The 21,648-nt window shown below is 39.3% G+C and overlaps 1 protein-coding gene across 1 annotated transcript; it reads left to right on the top strand.

Moving 5' to 3' along the window:
* Window positions 1-383: 383 nt before the first annotated feature.
* LOC149298941 (poly [ADP-ribose] polymerase tankyrase-2-like) lies at window positions 384-20,694 on the top strand. Its single transcript, XM_089486875.1, has 27 exons — window positions 384-585; window positions 1,946-2,170; window positions 4,265-4,360; window positions 4,478-4,514; window positions 4,691-4,766; window positions 5,136-5,230; window positions 5,451-5,517; window positions 6,797-6,983; window positions 7,327-7,448; window positions 8,442-8,533; window positions 8,629-8,707; window positions 9,291-9,462; window positions 9,577-9,656; window positions 9,971-10,116; window positions 14,997-15,162; window positions 15,391-15,610; window positions 15,968-16,077; window positions 16,476-16,664; window positions 17,178-17,427; window positions 17,910-17,992; window positions 18,128-18,248; window positions 18,396-18,493; window positions 18,619-18,693; window positions 18,823-18,928; window positions 19,422-19,608; window positions 20,248-20,404; window positions 20,632-20,694. The coding sequence occupies exons 1-27, from the start codon at window positions 384-386 to the stop codon at window positions 20,692-20,694; spliced, it is 3,501 nt and encodes a 1,166-aa protein (XP_089343001.1).
* Window positions 20,695-21,648: the final 954 nt, after the last annotated feature.

The raw sequence follows: 21,648 nt of genomic DNA, 5'->3' as shown, positions 1-21,648 counted from the left end.
TTGTCTGGGGCGCGCTTCCGTCACGTGACCGTAGGGGCAAGCCTTTCGCTGGAAGCTTGAGTCCATCGGTATCTGATTAGCGATTACGTATGCTGGGGGTAATTGGGCGACAACACGATTGGGGTCTCTGAAAGAATTCGTTATCCAGTATGGCATACTGGGGAGTGAGAGGCAGCGCGGTGAAAATTCACTAAGAGGACGCGACGGCGACTCGTAGGGACCTAGTGCGCTCGCACTGCCCCGGGGATGGCCTTCGGGTCTCGGTGACCCGCCCGGGCAGTGGTAAGGGGGGCTGCGACCCGGGAGCTCAGGGGGTACACGCTGTCCCGTGCGGGACTGCTCCTTCTTTGCCCAAGCAGCTGGGTGGTGATTGCTGGTGGAGGATGTCAGGCCGCCGCTGCGCCGGGGCCTCGGGTTCTGCCGCTGCTCACGGAGATACGGTGACCAGCGGGGAGCCTGCCCGCGAGCTATTCGAGGCCTGTAGGAATGGTGACGTGGAACGAGTAAGGAAGCTGGTGAAAGCGGAGAACGTGAATAGCAGGGACACCGCGGGCAGGAAGTCAACCCCACTCCACTTTGCTGCAGGTAACGCACAGGCCCCAAGGTGGGCAATGGGCAGACCATTAACCATATAATAGGGAGCATTCTAAATGAAAAGTCATCCCCATGGAAACCTATGACATTTACCTGCTGATTGTATGATGACATTAGGCATTGGAATTGCCCCATGGAAACATGGCTTTTACGTTCATTTTCACTTCCTGCGTGAGCTCAGTCGGTCTAGGCCATAGAGCTAGGGTGGAGGCAACTCATGTTACTTGATCCTCCTATCAGGCCATCTGTAGCCATCGCTTGTGTTTACAGACAGGCCTATAAAGTACCTGAAGAAGGGACCTAAATAGTCTCGAAAGCCTGTGATCAGTAATATGTTTGCCAATAAAGGTGTCATCCTTACCACGTTTGCTTTCTCTCTTTCTATGGCTAACACAGTACATCTCCAGGCCGCTAATATGAAAGAAAACGTTGTATTTAATATTTTTTATTAATTCTGAAAGTTACAATTCTGTAATTTTCTTTAATTGTTTGATTTCTCTACCTAATAAATTAAACGTTATCAACATCTTTGCGGGAAGCTGAAATGTAATGCTGAAAATACAGAATTATGTTATTCAATATAATAAATTCCGCAAATCTAGACCCTAGTTATTGTTTTCTGTATATGGAAATTGAAATGTTCAAACAAACTGTGGGGCGTATTAGAATTTCTCTTATAGTCAATGATCATTATCTCATCATTATCAAATCTTACAAATTACAAATATTTAACCATTTAGATTTTTTGGGGGTGGATAAACCTGTGCTGTTTGCAATTGTTTGATATCCATGAGAGCAGGGTGTTTTTTGTATTGTTTGAAGAATTTATCAAAAGGTTAAACAATAGGCACTTTTTTCACAGACGTCTGCGCATATTTACCTAGGATGACAGTATTTCTGGAGGGCACTGCGTGGGTGTGTACACAATCTGTAAGCACCATTGCATAACTTTTTATTAAAGGGGCAGGAGTCGCCATTGCTTTTTTGGGGGGGGGGGGTTGGAACTTAGCATATATAATTTGAGACCAACCTATACTTTATGCTAAGTGTTTTGGGGATATTTAGTTTAAAAGGTCTCACCATGAAAGCTATGGTCAGTGGCAGCCTACAGGAGAGCCAGCATTATTTCTTTTCACATCATCCTCTTAAATGCTACATCAAACAACAACATTCAGCAACAAGTCAGAATAAGGTAATGGGTAACCATGCAGATTCTGGGATAAAGAAAACAGGTAGGTGTGTGTGCACATATACGTATACACTGCTTGTTTGAACTTATTAGTAGCGTAAAGAACTGTGTTGTGTGCGTTTTGGAAAAAGTTGTCATGAAAACCATTTGTTTCTTTCGTAGGATTTGGTCGTAAGGATGTTGTGGAATACTTGCTGCAGATTGGTGCCAATGTCCATGCTCGTGATGATGGTGGCCTCATTTCACTTCACAATGCCTGTTCCTTTGGGCATGCCGAAGTTGTGAATCTCCTTCTGAGACATGGTGCTGATCCGAATGCCCGTGACAATTGGAATTACACACCTCTCCATGAAGCAGCCATCAAGGGCAAAATCGATGTTTGTATAGGTTTGTAAATATCGATTTGCATGTTTTGAATTTTTATAGCAAGAGCTAGGCTGTGGCCACACAAGGAACTTAAACTGGTGGAAGAACTCCTGGTTAATAGTATTATATGCACACACCTTTTTGTGGAGATCGTACTCCCTGGTATAGTTTGTCTAGCAATTAGCTGGAGATATAGAAAAAAAAAAATGGTGGGAGAGAAGAACCTTTTAGGCCAGTGATGGCAAACCTTTTTGAGCCCAAGTGCCCAAACTGCAAACCAAAACGACTTATTTTTTTCAAAGTGCCAACACTGCCATTAAACCTGAATAACGAGGTTTTAGTTTAGAAAAAACAATTCGTACAGTTTTTCAAACTAATTAACAGCTTTTGTTTAAAAAGAAAAACACAATAACAGAGCTTTCCATTAAACATTTTTTGTATTGAAAAAAAACAAAAAAAAAACAACTGTACACGTGCATGTATTTTTTTAAAGACACCTTTTGTGGGCACAATTAATGTGATTTTTGCTGTTGTATGCATGCTGATAACTTGTCAAACCTTGGCTCATACTCTGTTAGTTTAAGAGCAACACATACAGCACTGAGTTCATCTGTTAGTCTATTTCTGGCATCACATTTGATATAATTCAATGCTGAAAACAGCTGCTCACAAGCATAGGATGACCCAAACAAAGAAAGAAAAGCAATCCCAAGTGTTTTCATTGACTTAAAATTATTTGGCAGAGAATTCCACACTTTAAGGATTTCACATATACACTGCCCATAAACGTATGCACATACACGCACATATACACAGCTGCCCTATACACACACACATATGCCTGCCCAAGTGCCCATACATATGCCTTACCATATGTATATGCACACACATCATTCTCCACCATCAGACCCCCCCACCCACCTTCATTCTCCACATCAGACCCCCCCCAACCCACCTTTGTTCTCCACATCAGACCCCCCCACAACCTTTGTTCTCCACATCAGACCCCCTCCCACCCACCTTCATTCTCCACATCAGACCCCCCTAACCCACCTTCATTCTCCACATCAGACCCCCCTAACCCACCTTCATTCTCCACATCAGACCCCCCTAACCCACCTTCATTCTCCACATCAGATGCCCCCACCCACCTTCATTCTCCACATCAGACCCCCCTAACCCACCTTCGTTCTCCACATCAGACCCCCCCAATAATCAACCACCCACCCACCTTGGTTCTCCACAAATCTTACCTTTTCTTAATCCTTTCTGCTTTTTCTTCCTCCTTTCTGCTTCCTTTTCCTCCTTTCTGCTTCCTTTTCCTCCTTTCTGCTTCCTTTTCCTCCTTTCTGCTTCCTTTTCCTCCTTTCTGCTTTTTCCTTTCTGCTTCTTCCGTTCTAACTGTGCAGTGCAGCCGCGCACAGCTGTTTATGCTGGGCGCCGGGGCTGGATATAAGCGTCATATCCAGTCGCCCGGCGCTCAGCACTGAGAACTGTGGGAGATGTAGTCCGGGGGACGCCGTGACTATAGTATATTACTGTAGTCACGGCGTGCCCACAGAGACGGCTCGGCGTGCCAACAGCGGCACGCGTGCCACGGGTTCGCCATCACTGTTTTAGGCTATCTAGTCTTCCCGTTTTTCCTGCTGTTAAGTCCTTGGTCTCGTTTTAGATTCAGGAGCCACGTGTCTATACCATACATACAAAGAAAATCTCCACCATGCCGATTTCTTAGATGATAGTTCAGCTGTATTTAAATGAATGGCAGTCACATGGGCAGCCAGTCTAAGTTTAGTTTTGCACATGACTTGAAATGTTGATGTGAAGGAATGTTTGCCTATGAAGCTGGTACAGTTGGCCATAATGCTGCTTTCTCAGCATGGCCTTTTCTGCGCTGTGGAACTTATAGAATAAACTATATACTGTATATTTTATAGTTAGATACAAAATGGCACATTATTTGAGTATCTTAATGTTTTTACATTGTACACCTTGGCATAGCATACCTGATTTAGCAATGCTTCAGTAAGATACCCAATTCTTTCTTCTTTAACATAGGTTTCACTTTTTGGTTTATGCAATTGCTGTTACTGAAATCTTTCTGTCTTTTTCAAGTACTGCTTCAGCACGGTGCTGATCCCACTATCCGTAATACAGACGGGAGGACTGCTTTAGACTTATCTGACCCATCTGCAAAAGCTGTGTTGACAGGTAATAATTGTTTTTGCCTTAAAGATTTTAAAGCAGTTAAGTTTCCGCTACGCTTTGTGTGCTTGGAACCATTTTATTGTCTATTTCAAAGCGGATATATTTTTTTCCATTTGCTAGGAGAGTACAAGAAAGATGAGCTGTTAGAAGGTGCAAGGTATGTATCTCAGTAAACCATTTCTATCATTTTTTGCCACATCATTGAAAATCTTCTATTGTAGAGGGGGCATTCATTCTGTTTAGATGCCAAGCTTGAAATTTCTCACAGATTGTTTTTCTTATTTTATTTTGTTTTCTTCTAAAATTTTATGGATTTTCATGACATCGTTCCAGGAGTGGAAATGAGGAGAAAATGATGGCATTACTGACTCCTCTTAACGTCAACTGTCATGCCGGCGATGGGAGAAAGGTATACTTCTCTGGCATTAGAATGGGAATCAATGCATCGTTGTTGAGCATTTTAATGATGTTTTGGGTTGAAAGTCTTATGACAGTTGATTATTTTGTTTTCCTCTTCGTTGCTGTGTAGCAGGATGGGACAGCAGTTTTCAGCTCCAGTCCTCAGGGATCTTCAGCCAAGGTGAATCTTGCAAAAGGAAAAGCTAAGCTACTGATTACTTTGTTAGTCCTGCATTCACAGAGCTTTAGGTTATTCTAAAAATATATATACCGCTGAGAGTTCACGGGGACTAGAGCTGCAAACCAGTGGTATATCGCAGTATGTTGGCTAGTGTTTTCTAAATAATATATTCCTTTTTCTCGTCCCTTTCCTTTACAGTCAACCCCACTGCATTTAGCTGCAGGCTACAACCGTGTCAAAATTGTGCAACTCTTACTTCACCATGGAGCTGATGTGCATGCTAAAGATAAAGGGTATAGTGATTTTTGTTTTCTATTGGTAATTCTCAAAATGTGTACATCCTATGTATAGATCTGGAAATACTAATGTAAGCTGAGATCAACGTGTTTGTATGCTTGCAGGTGGCCTCTGCATTTTTTTTATAATCCTTTTACTGCATATATTGTTGATTCTATGTATGAGTACTGTTCCTTTTGCAGGAAAAAAACTGAGGCTTTTTTTTCTTCTCTTAAGGGATCTGGTACCCCTTCACAATGCTTGTTCATATGGACATTATGAAGTAACGGAACTTCTTGTTAAGGTGTGTTTTCTTTTTCTTTCCATGCGTTTTAAAGAGCCAATATACGTCAGAAATAACATTTTATTTAGCAAAATGTTAAATCCCTTGAGGTTAAAAACACTCCAGTTGCATTTCCTGTATGAGTGGGGAATGTTGCAATTTCTGCCTCCCATCATCATGTGAGAGTTGTCATAAGGCTTCATCAGTGATGCCCTCCCACAGCACTGATAGAAGCTCAGTGTCACAAAAATGGTTTTAGGCCACCTAAAAATCCTTAAAATGCCGGAATCGTAATAGAGAATCACCAGATGATAACTTGAGGACTGTAAACAAAATAGTTGTAATAATTTGTTATCCAGCAGTATTGTAATTGTATTTATTATTATGTGGGGCATGAGATCATTTGCTACAAACATTTGCTAAGCCATGATTTGACAGATTTGGTTTGGATTTGGAAGCCAGCCAGAAAATGTAGAAGCCAGCTTTTTGGGGCAATACAACTGGTCTGCAGTTGTATTGCCCCAATGGAGATAATTTAACATAAAACGCACCCAGTACTTGATGTCAAGGGTTGTTTTACACTATCTTTAACAAAAAAAAAAGTGTTTTAGTGTACCTGCCAAAGAGGAAATTATTTAAGGTGTCATAGTAAACCATATCCAGACTATTCATATTAAGATTATTTATTGGGGCACATACCTGGGCTTGTTTAAACCCTCATGCTGTGCAGCTGAATATGTTAAATATATTTTTATAGATTAGTACACACACACACACACACATACATACATTCATACACGGCTCTCCCTCTTACATCATGGACACCTGTCTGCACTGCATGCAAGCTGCTTGCTGCTGCCTCTCTACCACTGGAGGGTCACATAGCATGGATGGATGCCATGGATCTGTGGCACACGCCTCGGCACCCCAGGTGCTAGGAAGTGATTTATAGTCGACCTGGCGCCCACCTTTTAAACACAGTCTAACATTTTATGTTCACTAACACCTTACAGTAACATGCACACACAAACATTCTACGCTCACGTACACAGATGCTAATGCCATGCTCTTAATACACACTCTAACGCTATGTGCTGACACACACTCATGCTAATGCCATACTGTAACATATAGAACACCATACAGGCTAACACCGCATTCTTATACACTTGCAGGGTGCTCAGGGTTTGTCGAATCCTGTGTTAAGGAACATAACACAAAGTGACATGGTTTGCTTTACTGTTATCTCCTTATGGTGTTGTTTTTCCTGTTCTAAATAAGTGTGTTGTTTGCTCCTTAGCACGGTGCTTGTGTAAATGCAATGGACCTGTGGCAGTTTACTCCTCTGCATGAAGCGGCATCTAAGAACAGAGTGGAAGTGTGCTCTCTATTGCTAAGCTATGGGGCTGATCCTAATATGCTTAATTGCCATAATAAAAGTGCCGTTGATCTGGCCCCAACTCCACAACTAAAGGAGAGGCTATCATGTAAGTACTGCTATTTGTAATGTTGATAATTTGTTTACTACTTTCTGATCTCTTTTTATCAGCCCAGTAATATTGCAACAATCTATTGCAAATATTATTTCTGTTTAAACACTAATTGTCAAACTTGCTTTTATTGTACATCTGTATAATACTCTTGGCTCTGAGGAAGCTTTTGCATGAGATCCAAGGTATTATTTTTGGCCTAGAGGAATCTACCCCCCCACCTTATAAGTTGTTATACAAAGCTTCATGTAGTTTGATTTGTAACACAAAATCTAGGCACTATTTTTACATTTTTACAGTGTTTACAGAAAATGATTTTATTTACATCTTTCCCTTGTAGATGAGTTTAAAGGTCATTCGTTGCTGCAGGCTGCAAGAGAAGCAGATCTTGCTCGTCTTAAAAAACATCTGTCGTTAGAGATAGTGAATTTTAAACACCCACAGACTCATGAGACTGCTTTGGTAAGGAGTGTTGAAGGGATATTTGATATTACAAATTTGTCTGAATAGTTTTTGGTCCATATGCACAAGTCTAGAGGCACAGTGGCATATAGGAGGGTATAAAGCATACCAGGGGGCACAGTGGCATATGGGGGGCTATAAGGCATATCAGGAAGGCAAAGTGGCATATAGGGGTATAAGGCATATATGGGGCAGAGTGGCAAGCCTGGGGGCAGAAGTGCATAACTGGGGGGGGGCAGTAGGCAAATACATGTGAATTAATATTTACTAGTAAAACCTTTTTAGCTATTAAAACCTAGTGTGGGAGATGCCTTTAAAATATAGCTTTTATTATTATGTCAGTAAAATAAGAAGGCGAGAAATGCCATTGTGTTAGAGGTAAGTGTTGTGTGCACATGTCAATGTAAATTTTAAGTGTTTTATTCTGCTGTTTGTTTTTAACACCCAGTTTGTTCATTACATTATTTTAAATAAACTAAGAATTTCTATATTGTTTTTTTTTCATTCCAAAAACGTACTTATTTCTGAATCCATTTCTAGTTGACTAGATTTTCCTTGAAATGAATCCAACCCTGGCATTGCGTGCTGGTCATTATATCCAATATCTTTACTGCAACACATGTCCTTCCTCCTATGAAAAGCTTTCTGTATTCTCATAAGTTGATTGCTTCTTAAGGAAATGAGAGGATGTTTGCAGCGTATTTTATTTATGGTACGATGAGAAAATCCAGCCGGCGGTTTTTTGTATGCTTTAAACTATGCAAAAGTCATTTGTCTGACCTCTTACTTCCAGTTAGTGGGAAAAGTCTGCTTATCTTAAACCTTCTCACAGAATTAGGCACTGATGGAATTTGCTTGGCATCTTTAAGATTTTTTCTGCGCTTTCTTTTTTATTTTTATTTTCTTGTAAGTAGCTTCCTTTTCTATTTTGGTTGATATAGAATATAGCATAAATTGATTGCATTTCTTTTTGAATCTCCTGTCTATGTTTAGCACTGTGCTGCTGCATCGCCATATCCCAAAAAGAAACAAGTGTGTGAGCTACTGCTTAGAAAAGGAGCAAATGTCAATGAGAAGACGAAAGAGTAAGCCGTTTTTCTAAAATAAAACTTTTTAAAAAAAATCAGTCGTTCAGAGATTGTTTAATTTTCAGTAACTTGTCTTTCTTTTTCCACATAAGCTTTTTGACACCTCTTCACGTTGCTTCAGAGAAGGCCCACAATGATGTCATAGAAGTGTTGATGAAGCATGATGCTAAGGTACAGTTCCTGTCAGTTGGCAGTTAATGTCTATAGCTTTGGCATCTCATTCTGACCTTGGTCTTGGTATCACACTCTATTAGTGGTTCTGCAGTCCAGGTTGTATACTTTGGTAAGTGGATTTTTTGTCTTCTGCTACCATTGTACTTTCTGGCATTGTCCATACTCACGAGCAGCAGTAATCATTTGTTACATAACTTACAGCTTAATTGCAATTCTACGCGCTTAATGTTTTGGGGGTTTTTTTTTTTAGCAGCAGAGTGAGTAAGAGATGATTAGAAAGGGCTAATTGTAGTTTCACTTTAATCTCACGTGACCCCTGGGTTACAAATATAATCCAAACTATATATTTATACAGAACTGTGGAAGTTAGCTTGGATAAATCAGCTTTACAAAAAGGCCCATTCACATCTATATATACTTGTCTGCTGCAGTTTAGAAAACAAAACAAAAGTAATTATGCATGTAGTAGGGCAACAATTCAGATCCTACGTGAAAATATGATAATTATATCAGCTTTTCCATAAAAGTGTGCCATAAATGATGGACCCCAATTTTTGACATTTTCTTGTTGATTTTACAGGTTAATGCGTTAGATAATTTGGGACAGACCTGCCTTCATCGTGCTGCACATTGTGGCCATTTGCAGACCTGCCGACTCCTACTTAACTCAGGATGTGATCCGGCAATAGTGTCGCTGCAGGGCTTTACAGCTCTTCAGATGGGTAATGAGAGTCTACGACAACTTCTTCATGGTAAATATTGAAATCTGTGATTTATTTTTTTTTTGATTTTTTTTTTTTATGCAGCATTTAGAACAATATATATTTATGGAATTGTGTCCATTAATTAATGTTTCTTTTCCACAGTGGGTACGCCTTTCAGTAATACGGATAATGATCGCCAGCTGCTGGAAGCTGCAAAGGCTGGCGACTTGGAAACTGTCAAAGTAAGTGCTTTATTAAGACATTAACTGTGCAAATTTAGGCCACTAGAAAAGCAGAAACTCAAGACCTGTTTTATCCGATTAATTGAAAAATAGTTAGTGGCAGCCCCAGTGTATTTCTTGAAACCCTATCCCATCCAATATATTGGGCCTGTTCTGTTTGCAGAGTTTATTCTTGATATAGTATTTCTGTAGACCGAAGTGTTCCCAACAAAACTAATATTTTATTCTACTATGATTTTAGCAACCTTTAAGTTGTATTAACAGTGCAAGACCACTATTTCCATCTAATTCTCCCTCTTCATTTGTCTCCAAAGAAACTGTGTACACCACAAACAGTAAACTGTAGAGACTTAGAAGGACGTCAGTCAACACCACTCCACTTTGCGGCAGGATACAATCGGGTGTTAGTGGTGGAATATTTGCTGCAGCAAGGAGCTGATGTTCATGCAAAAGATAAAGGGTAAGCGCACACTCATATACACACACATGCACACACACACACACACACACACACAGGCGTATTCATGTGTCCCATAACCTCAAGGAAGCATTATTCTAAAATTGCCCCGGCATGCTAGTTTTTGTACCCTTTGTGACAAGACTGTTTTAACACTTGCGGTGCTCGTGTTTAGCAGTAATTTTCTCCTCTCAAGTTAAGTATATTTTTTTTCAGGCTTTCTTTGAATGCTATTTTTGATCATATCATTGTTTCCTAGAAAAAAAAAAATAAAATAAAATACAATGAAAATTTGAAAAAAAAAACCCTTTCTCACTTTTTATTTGAAAAATCTTTTACTCACCTAAAATGTTTTTCCCAATGATTTTGTGTGTGTTTGCTTTTTTCTGCAAGTTATTGGTCAATCTGCCCCATGTGCCATTTTAGGTATCTTTTGAAGCTGGCCAATGCAATTACCCCATCTAACCATATATTTTTGAAAACTATATAATCCAGGGTATTTCAAATGCTGGTATTTTAACCCTTTCCATGCACTAACCCTACTACCACTTTTTGTCAAACTTTGTGGTAGTAATTTATTTTGTGTTTTTTTTTTTTTTTTTATCACACAAATTATACTCCATGTATGTATTTACAGCTCCTGGTATATGACCACTGTCAGACACCCCAATATGTGTTCAGTAACATCTCTCGATTACAGTAAATGGGACATCTTTGAGGCTGTCTAATTCAGTTTACCCTATCAAATCATATATTTTTGAAAACTATTTATTTCAAATGGAGCTATTTTAAGCCTTTCCATGCACCAATTTTACTGCCAGCCTTTGTCAAAGTAGAATGGAAATGCTTCTATCTTAACTCTTTCCATGTCAGGATTTTTGGGAAAATACAGTGCTAATTGTAGGACTTGCTCATAATAAACTTTATTCTATTTTATTGTTTTTGTGTTACGTGTTGCTAAATGCCTTGCTATCGAGTCATTTCAACAACGCCACTGAAGCTTAGGAGGCGATTGTTGATACAGTGTATGGTGGACGTTGACGCCCCCCAGGGAGGGGCCAGACATGATGTAGATCTCTGTGTTGCTGCAACACTGTTTAAGCGAAGTGATCGTAGATCCCTTGTTTAATGCCTGGTAGTTACCTGACCGTTTTGTCCGGTCCGTCATTGGTCTTTAAGGGGATAGTAAATGTGTTAATGATGCTGCATGTCTTCTGCTTGATATAAGAAAAACAAGTATAGTATCAAAACATGTTACTATAATATAGGGCTGCAACTAACGATTATTTTCATAATCGATTAGTTGGCCGATTATTTTTTCAATTAATCGATTAATCGGATAAAAAAATGAATGTAAATTTTTCATTTATTTAAAATAATTTAATAAACAAATTGTTAAATACAAACATCAGAATAAAAAAAAACTTTGATAAAATACATTTCTTGTCTTTATTTCCCAACCAGCCCCCCCCAATTTATGCACGTTTGAGCCCAGGCTTGCCACGCTGCCTCCCACATATGCCACTCCACGCTGCCTCCCACATATTCCACTCCACGCTGCCCCCCACATATACCACTCCACGCTGCCTCCCACATATGCCACTCCACGCTGCCCCCCACATATACCACTCCACGCTGCCTCCCACATATGCCACTCCACGCTGCCTCCCACATATGCCACTCCACGCTGCCTCCCACATATGCCACTCCACGCTGCCTCCCACATATGCCACTCCACGCTGCCTCCCACATATTCCACTCCACGCTGCCCCCCACATATACCACTCCACGCTGCCTCCCACATATACCACTCCACGCTGCCTCCCACATATGCCACGCCACGCTGCCTCCCACATATGCCACGCCACGCTGCCTCCCACATATGCCACTCCACGCTGCCTCCCACATATGCCATGCTGCCTCCCACATATGCCACGCTGCCTCCCACATGTGCCACTCCACGCTGCCTCCCACATATACCACTCCACTCTGCCTCCCACATATGCCACGCTGCCTCCCACATATACCATTCCACGCTGCCTCCCACATATGCCACTCCACACTGCCTCCCACATATGCCATTCCACGCTGCATCCCACATATGCCACTGCACGCTGCCTCCCACATATGCCACTCAACCCCTACATATGCCACTGTGCCTGATACGCCTTATACCCACTGATACACCACTCCATCCTCCCCAGACATGCCACACTACCTCCCAGACATGCCACGCTGCCCTCCCCACATATGCCACTCCAGTCTACCCCCAGATATGCCACTGTGGCCCCAGATATGCCTTATACACCCTGATACACCACTCCGTCCTCCCCAGACATGCCACACTGCCCTCCCCACATATGCCTTATATACCGTATATGCCTTATACCCCCGGATATGTCTCTCCGTCCTCCCCTGATATGCCTTATACCCCCCAGATATCTCATGGTGCCCTCATAGAGTCACAGACCCGTTCACATCACACTGACATCATACTTTTTTAAATAAGTACTGGGTTAATCTTCACTGCCCCAGGATTTAGATTCCCCTTAGTTTGGCCCCCCTTTATCTCTAACTGCACCTTAAGTTAACTTTATTAAATTAATCAAATTAACCCTCAGTCCTCATCATTAAATTAACCCTAAACACCCCATTAACCATAACTACCCCTAAATTAACTCTAAATACCCCATCAAAACAACTACCCTAAATTAACCCTAAACACCCCATTAACCATAACTGCCCCTAAATTAACCCTAAACACCCCATTAACCACAGCATCCCCTAAATTATCCCTAAAGACCCTGTCAGCCACAACAGCCCCTAAATTAACCTTAAACATACCATTAACCACAACTGCCTCAAATTAACCCCAAACTCCCCATTAACCACAGCTGCTCCTAAATTAACCCTAAACACCCCATTAACCATAACTTCCCCTAAATTAACCCTAAACACCCCATTAACCATAACTGCCCCTAAATTAACTCCCACTTACCCTAACTTTCAGCAGCCCAAATATTAATTTTATACTTACAGTTAGATGAGTGTCACAGCCATGTGGTTCTGGCCTTCTGGGAGAAGGAAGGGGGCGGGGCAAGTTGTCACAGTGATTACAGGGAGGGGCTGGTAAGTAGGAGCTGCTGCTGTGAGTCAGACTAAACGGATTATATAATGAGGGGTATTTTTCAGAGCGTTTGCTCTGAAAAAACCCTCATTTTATAATCGATAATAATCGATTCAACTAATCGATAATGAAATTCGTCGGCAACGAATTTCATTATCGATTATTATCGATTTTATCGATTAGTTGTTGCAGCCCTACTATAATACACCACTTTGCATAATATAAATCATACTTAAGAGACCTAAACACTACAGATTTTGTATGATGTCTATTAAGCAAAGTAATTAAATGTCTTAGTGCCACTTACTTTAAACAAGGGGAATAACCCTTACTGAATGAAGCATGCAATAAGTGTATGCAGAAAATATTAGTTTAATATTAAAGGGAATAAGATTTTATTTTTTTATTTATTAAGTGTTGTAGCCACTTAAAGTAAAGTCCCCCACACTAGGCTCTCCTTCAAACTAAATTCTTAGGCCTGAGGGTAGAATAGTTGCTACTAAAGGCACTGTAACATCAGTTCCTGCCTAATCATATTTGGATGAATTGTAATAAAAGTTAAATTGTATTCATTAGCCTTAATCGTATTATACACTCACTGGCCACTTTATTCGGTAAACCTGTTCAATTGCCTGTTAACACAATCAGCCAATCACATGGCAGTATTTAAGCATGTAGACATAATCAAGACAACTTGCTGAAGTTCAAACCGAGCATCAGAATGAGGAAGAAAGGGGATTTAAGTGACTTTGAACATGGCATGGTTGTTGGTGCCAGAAGAGCTGGTGAGAGTATTTCAGAAACTGCTGACCTACTGGGATTTTCACGCACAACCATCTCTAGGGTTTACAGAGAATGGTCTGAAAAAGAGAAAATATCCAGTTGCGTGGACGAAAATGCCTTGTTGATGTCAGAGATCAGAGGAGAATGGGCAGACTGGTTCAACATGACAGGCAACAGTTACTCAAATAACCACTCGTTACAACCAAGGTATGGAGAATACCATCTGTGAACGCGCAACACGTCGAACCTTGAAGCAGATGGGCTACAGCAGCAGAAGACCACACTGGGTACTACTCCTGTCAGCTAAGAACAGGAAACTGAGGATACAATTCACACAATGAGTTCACTATACTCCAATGGCTTCCAAAGTCACCAGATCTCAATCTAATAGCACCTTTGGGATGTGGTGGAACGGGAGATTAGCATCATGGATGTGCAGCCGACAAATCTGCAGCAACTGCATGATGCCATCATGTCCATATGGACCAAAATCTCTGAGGAATGTTTTCAGCACCCTGTAGAAAGTCATAGGGCAAAAGAGGGTCCAACCCAGTACTAGCAAGGTGTAGCTAATGAAGTGGCCAGCGAGCGTATGTTATGTCCATGATGCTTTAAAGAACTGTGCTGGCACTAGGTTGATTGCATACAGCATTTACTATGTAACACATTTCAAAAGCTTTCCACCTTCTAAAAAGAAATGCAGGCATTTTGTGCGCAGTGCTAAGCAGTGAACCTCCTGTTGTCTGTATGTTGCTATGGGTGCTGTTCCACATTATTTACATTATACCAATATTTTTTATGCATAGCCGGTACATTTTTCATATTTTCGTACAAAACAGTAAACCTTTTCTGTACACATGTATAGTCTTTTTTTTAACTGCTACTTGGTGCTCATTAACTGACATTTAGATTTAAATAACTAAAAAGAGTATAGATTCACACGTTTACAATTCATCTCCTTATGTTATTTCAGAGGTTTGGTTCCTCTGCACAATGCTTGTTCCTATGGCCACTACGAAGTGGCCGAATTACTAGTCAAACATGGAGCTGTTATTAACGTAGCAGATCTATGGAAATTTACTCCTTTACATGAAGCGGCAGCAAAAGGGAAATATGAGATATGCAAGCTTCTGCTACAGGTAAGGTTATAATTTACATACTGATGGACTGGTACATATTGGTAATTGCATTAGGGAAGGAATTATCTAAAGTGTAGTAGCCTTTGAAAGTAATTCAGTACCGTGTGTCGTGTTCAGTCTTGCGCTATAATAAGCTCTATAAGTAAGAGGTGACCCTTTACAGCACAACGGCTGAATAACTGAATAAACTGTTAACAAAATGGCTAAATTGTGGTATTTGGTCCACAGCACGGAGCCGATTCCACAAAGAAAAACCGAGACGGTAATACACCATTGGACTTGGTGAAGGATGGAGATACTGATATTCAAGATCTTCTCCGTGGAGATGCTGCTTTGCTTGATGCCGCTAAAAAGGGTTGCATGGCTCGGCTTACGAAACTTTGCACCCCAGAAAATGTCAATTGCAGAGATACACAAGGCAGACATTCTACACCCTTACATTTAGCAGGTAAGTGTTACAGTATGTTTATTCTGGAGAGGACATGTTCAAAGCGGTTTAGACCTGCTCTAAAGCAAGCATGTGGGGCATATTTTTGGTTATCCAAATAGTTGTGTAATAGTATTTACAAAACTTGTGTGATGTTGAGCAGGTGGGCCTCGTGGCAGGTGGTGATTACAACTTTTTTAACACTTCCAGATTATTGAATACGACTTTGGCACCAAGATTATCTATGATTAAAAAGAAAACTGAATTTGTGCATATCTTATTCATGTTAAACTGCGATTTAATTTCTATTATTAAATATATTAACGGATGTAACCAGGATGTGTGTGTTGTTTTTTTAACTGAATGTTTTGTTCATAGCTGGCTATAATAACCTGGAGGTTGCAGAGTACCTCTTAGAGCATGGCGCTGATGTAAATGCACAGGATAAAGGGGGACTAATCCCTTTGCACAATGCAGCATCATATGGGGTAAGGCTGGCTTTGTGTGCCTTTTGTAATTTTTCTGATTTATAACTAAAGTTTTATGGCGCTATAGCTCAAAATATATGGCCATTTTCCCTTAAATGTATTAGTTCTGTTTTTTTTTTTTCAGTATTAAATGCATTAAATAATATTAATGTATTTACCAGCCTATTCATGTAGACTTCAGTTGTGTTTCACATTGTAGTAGGTAATCAACATTAAGTGAATAGTTAATTTACAGGACTCGGTTGTACAAAAATATTATTCCATTGGATTGGTTCGTGTGTTCGATCCCAAACTACTTTAAACTCCAATACTCCCTGTGAAATGTATTATAATTGTTCTGCTCACCTGTAATGGCCATATGCAAGGAACGAATCAGTAAGGCTGTCCTTATTTTGTAGCATGTGGATGTGGCAGCGTTACTCATAAAATACAGTGCATCTGTAAATGCCTTTGATAAATGGGCCTTTACACCCCTACACGAAGCATCCCAGAAAGGAAGGACGCAGCTTTGCGCTTTGCTGTTGGCACACGGAGCGGATCCTACTCTGAAAAATCAAGAAGGACAAACCCCGTTAGACCTTGTTACTGTAAGTAAAAAGATACATTCAATTTTGCTGGTCCAAAGCAGGCTTTTTGCAAGATCCTGTTTTCTGATGGGAGTTGTAGTCTCACAGAAATCTCAGTCTATATTGTAACATCTATCACTTCCGCCATCTGATTTCCGTTCATCCTTAAAAGTGACCGTTATCTCACCATAGCTGTTCTTCAGTTATAACCACGCTCGAGCAACAAGTGTTCTTACATGTGCATTCTCAAATTTGTGTGTGTTTGTATTTTCACTTGTCAAAAAGTCCCTCTTGATAATGTTATATAAATACAAGATGTACATTACTCGGTGCATTTGTTTTATGTACCATACGACGATTTAGCATGGCCTTTGTAGCTATTAACTGTTAAACATGAAGTTGCACTGCATCCTTAAATTTAATAGCAAGCAATTAAATCTCAATCTGTCAATTCTTAGTGTGATTATTTCCAACCGGTCAAACAAATTATTATAAATGGCTAAAAAAGGATTTATTGGTTTTCTTCTCAAACAGGCTGATGATGTCCGTGCGCTTCTCGCAGCCGCGATGCCCCCGGCCGCACTACCAACATTTTATAAGCCACAGGTTATCAGCGTGTCGCAGCCTACTGCAGCTTCTGTCCCGGTCCTGTCTTCTGTGCCCTCGAGTCCTCCCAGTTTATCTGCCGCCAGTAGCCTGGATAATCTGTCAGCCAGCTTCTCTGAAACATCATCTGTTGGCAGCGGTGCTGAAGGCGCTGTTGGCTTGGAGAAAAAGGAAGAAGGTAAGTGAATTGGTTTTCACTTCTGTGGGTAGTGAAATGGCATGTGCTGTATCTCGCCAATAAAGCTACTGAACTTTATAAGTATCTATCTAAGGTTTTTAGTTGTGGTCGTGGTTTGTGCCTTACATGCTCCTGTGTTTTTTATTAAAAGGCAGTTTTTTTGGTGGATACAATATTCGATAAAGGAGTTGTTTCTATCTTTAGATGTTTTTAAACTCCACAAAATGCTTGTCCCTTCTATGTAAGTGTAAGATTGTTATTTTGTACAACTTATAAGCGCCGTTACTAACACAAGTGCTATTAATGCTCGGTCTGCAGCATTTATGTGCAAATCCTTTACATTAAAGTTAAAGGTTCTTAAATTCCTAAAAAGATGTAAGATTATAAAGAGGCAAAATTAGCCATAAAGATAAGTCAATTGATAGTTATGTTTCCATTATAATTTAACGTTAGTGATGCAAATGTTTGTTTGTTGTGGTTAGTTCTAGGTGTGGACCTGAGCATAAATCAGTTCTTGAGGAACCTTGGCCTTGATCACCTTATTGATATCTTTGAACGAGAGCAGGTACGTCTAACTGAAATTGTGTATTTTTACCAAAAAGAAAAAATCTAAAACTGCATAATCCTTAATATTTTCAGGTTATAATCTATATGTTTGCTTTTATAAATTATATCATTGTTATTTTTTGTTAAATTATAGATCACACTTGATGTCTTAATTGAAATGGGCCACAAGGAGTTCAAGGAAATAGGAATTAATGCATATGGACACAGGCATAAAATAATTAAAGGTGTAGAGAGGCTGATCTCGGGACAACAAGGTAACCAAATTAATAAAATTCCCTCTTTAAACTAACCTCCTTTACATTATGGTGTAACTTTTCATATATTTTGGTGTGCAATCAAGTTTACTGCACTCTCAGTATCCTTTGCTCACTCTCTGAGGTTTCTGTATTTTTTTTACCTAGGTTTAAATGCATATTTGACTTTAAATACATCTGGCAGTGGAACCATACTAATCGATTTAGCTTCAGATGACAAAGAATTTCTTTCTGTAGAGGAAGAGGTAAATATGTTTAACCAAATCTGGAAACAACTTGTACAGATGGAATCTACACATATTTAAAAAAATATATAGATTTTTTGCTCTGGTATTTATTTTTGTTTGCATGGTTTTTTTCTTCTTCGTAGATGCAAAGCACTGTCCGAGAACATAGAGATGGTGGACACGCAGGCGGCATCTTTAACAGATATAACATATTAAAGGTATATTCTGATTGCTTTTGATGCATAAGGCTTATTCACCAGATGTACAAAAAATGGTTTTAACTAGTTTATATATATATATATATATATATATATATATATATATATGTTGTAACTATTTATACCTAGGTTCAGAAAGTGTGTAACAAAAAGCTTTGGGAAAGATACACTCACCGGCGAAGAGAGGTCACAGAAGAAAATCACAATCATTCCAATGAACGGATGCTTTTTCACGGTATGTTGTGGTAGCCATGGACATGCAACATAAAATAAGGGCATGACTATTCAAATGTGTTAATAACTAACAATATTTTAATCATATTGGTTGTGAAAACTTACAGGCTACAAGTTGAGCACTATGTAAGGGATAAGTTATTCTAGGGCATTTGTTCCATTTTGCAAGTAATCGGTTTCCCCTGCAAAGTATTACCATGTGAGGGGTAATTAACATATTTATTTAAGGTCATGTAGACAGTGGCTCTTCTTTTTGAAGCACTCAAAATATTATTGAAATTGATGTCATGTTTATAAAGCAAGTTACTTTAAATGTTACCTAACTAATTTGCAATGGGAAATGTACGTGGGATTTGAGGGCCTCTATTATTCATTTTATAAAACTAGCTTTTATTCAGTTATTATATCCACAGAAGTTTCCAATGTTTAATGGGTTTCTAGTGGATTTATTTGGCTACATCATTAAGAACGTAACACTATCACTATATTTACAGGTTCTCCATTTGTTAATGCAATTATCCACAAGGGGTTTGATGAAAGACATGCATACATTGGTGGTATGTTTGGAGCTGGCATATACTTTGCAGAAAACTCTTCAAAAAGTAACCAGTATGTCTACGGAATAGGAGGTGGCACTGGATGCCCGGTACACAAAGACAGATCATGTTATGTGTGCCATAGGTATGTCTAAATACAAATGTCTTTGAAAAACGATTATTACTATCTCATATTTATATCGTGCAAACATTTTTTGCAGTACTTACAATATATGTGACTAAAGCTTTCATTATTGTACAGTATAATTCCTGAACATTCAAGAATTACTTTATCAGCACTTTAACAGACGTCATTCTTGATATAAAAATGCGTCTATTTAACACCTTGAAAGTCTAAAGGAAATAGATACAATAAAAGAAAAAAAATATAACAAAATTAGAATTGATAGACTAAGACAAACCGAGGGCCCTGCTCGCAAGATTAGTGAATCACAGTAGTCGCAGAACCTGGGACCACCATGATTTACAAACACAACAATCAGTGGCCAATATCTAAACTCTCATAGGTACATTCAGTATAATAAATGGGATTTGTTGATTTTGTATGCATTTCAAAGAAGGCCATCTGGCATATTTCCAATTAGCCTGAAAGGGGTAACTATTCTTTCATCAATATTAGTTATGAAGTTGAAGCACCCAATGCTTGCTTTAGCCAGATACATCTAGTTAAGACGCATGTAAACTTTTTAAAGTTATTCACTGAATGCGAGTGTAAGTTATTACAAGTTATTATCAATCACACCATTTGCTTTGATTTTTATAGGCAGTTGCTGTTTTGTCGTGTGACACTGGGAAAGTCTTTCCTGCAATTCAGTGCAATGAAGATGGCTCATTCACCACCTGGTCATCACTCAGTAACTGGTCGTCCTAGTGTGAACGGGCTTGCTTTGGCAGAATATGTTATCTACCGGGGAGAGCAGGTACTTGTCTGTAATATCTGCTGTTGTATGGTAATGGGGGATTTAATTGAAAATCCTGCATCAGCATAGCTAGGAGAGTCTCCAAACTCTTACTCTTCAAACCAAAGGTGTATTCCCATCTTATATTAATTGAAATGCATAGTATGCAGAATAGTTTAAAAGAACTAAAGTGATAAAGGTAATTGATAATACATGTGGTTTTTTTTTTTTCTTTCTTTTATTTCCAGGCTTACCCAGAATATTTAATAACCTATCAAATAATGAAGCCCGAAGCTACTGGCGAAGGATAAATTACCGACTGCATGTTTCTGCAAACAGTGCAAAGCAATGTGAATACATTGTCGCATTGAGAGACTATAGCTTTAAATATTGTACAGGATAATTCCTGAACATTCAAGAATTACTTTATCAGCACTTTAACAGACGTCATTCTTGATATAAAAATGCGTCTATTTAACACCTTGAAAATCTAAAGGAATAGATACAATAAAAGAAAAAAAATATAACAAAATGAATTATAAAACTCGTTTATTTTAAAGCACACTATTTACACTGAATATGTAATTTGTAAAACTGTAAATAAGAGCTTTTTTTTGTACTAGCCTTGTATTTATTACGTTGCCTTGTAATATAGACTTAACTGAATTGCAGCCTTGTACAAAAGAGATTGATTGCTATTTCTACGAACTTGAACTTCCAAAAACCCTTTGTGCTCCATAGTCCAATGCATTACGTACTGTATGCGGGGACTGTCATAAGATTGCAGCACTAACACCTCCCAGGTTTAGGTATGGCTGCATTTCAGAGTGAATTTGAACCAAACGTTTACATTCACATTTGGTGGAATACATTGATTAATAGCGCATAGAAAGGTTAACAACTTCTTAAAGAATAATGAAATTGCTCAACGGTTCTAAAAAGAAATGTTGACACAAATGATATAATTTAAGGAGTGAGAGAAGCAGTGATATATATTTGTGAGGGCGATTTTGGGGAAGAAAATAGTTCTGCTTGTCATTGAGGAAGCAGTCTAACGTGCAGCAGAATCATAAATAGTAGCTAAACTTGTTTGTGGTCATGTTTGAATGATAATATCTTCAATGACAGTAAAGCCTAACCCTTTGATTTACTTGCAAGAAGCTGTTGATCCTTCAAACACAAAGAGACAGATTTTAGTTGAATTTTACTGTCTCTAAAGCAGCTGTTCTTGGCATAGCAAGACACCAGTATGTATGGGTTAGTCC

This window comes from Sceloporus occidentalis, unplaced genomic scaffold, assembly GCF_023333645.1.
Source record: "Sceloporus occidentalis isolate IW3139 unplaced genomic scaffold, rSceOcc1.0.p SCAF_30, whole genome shotgun sequence".
In the NCBI taxonomy this organism is placed as follows: Eukaryota; Metazoa; Chordata; class Lepidosauria; order Squamata; family Phrynosomatidae; genus Sceloporus; species Sceloporus occidentalis.
Note: the sequence above shows the minus strand (reverse complement) of the source record. Positions and strands in the feature narration are given on the sequence as shown.

Bases quoted from the DNA above. Each gene is read 5' to 3' on its own strand.
- LOC149298941 (XM_089486875.1), top strand. From the start codon at position 384: ATGTCAGGCCGCCGCTGCGCCGGGGCCTCGGGTTCTGCCGCTGCTCAC. The intron at 18,929-19,421 runs GTATGTTGTGGT...CTATATTTACAG, and splicing joins TGAACGGATGCTTTTTCACG to GTTCTCCATTTGTTAATGCA. The intron at 19,609-20,247 runs GTATGTCTAAAT...TGATTTTTATAG, and splicing joins TCATGTTATGTGTGCCATAG to GCAGTTGCTGTTTTGTCGTG.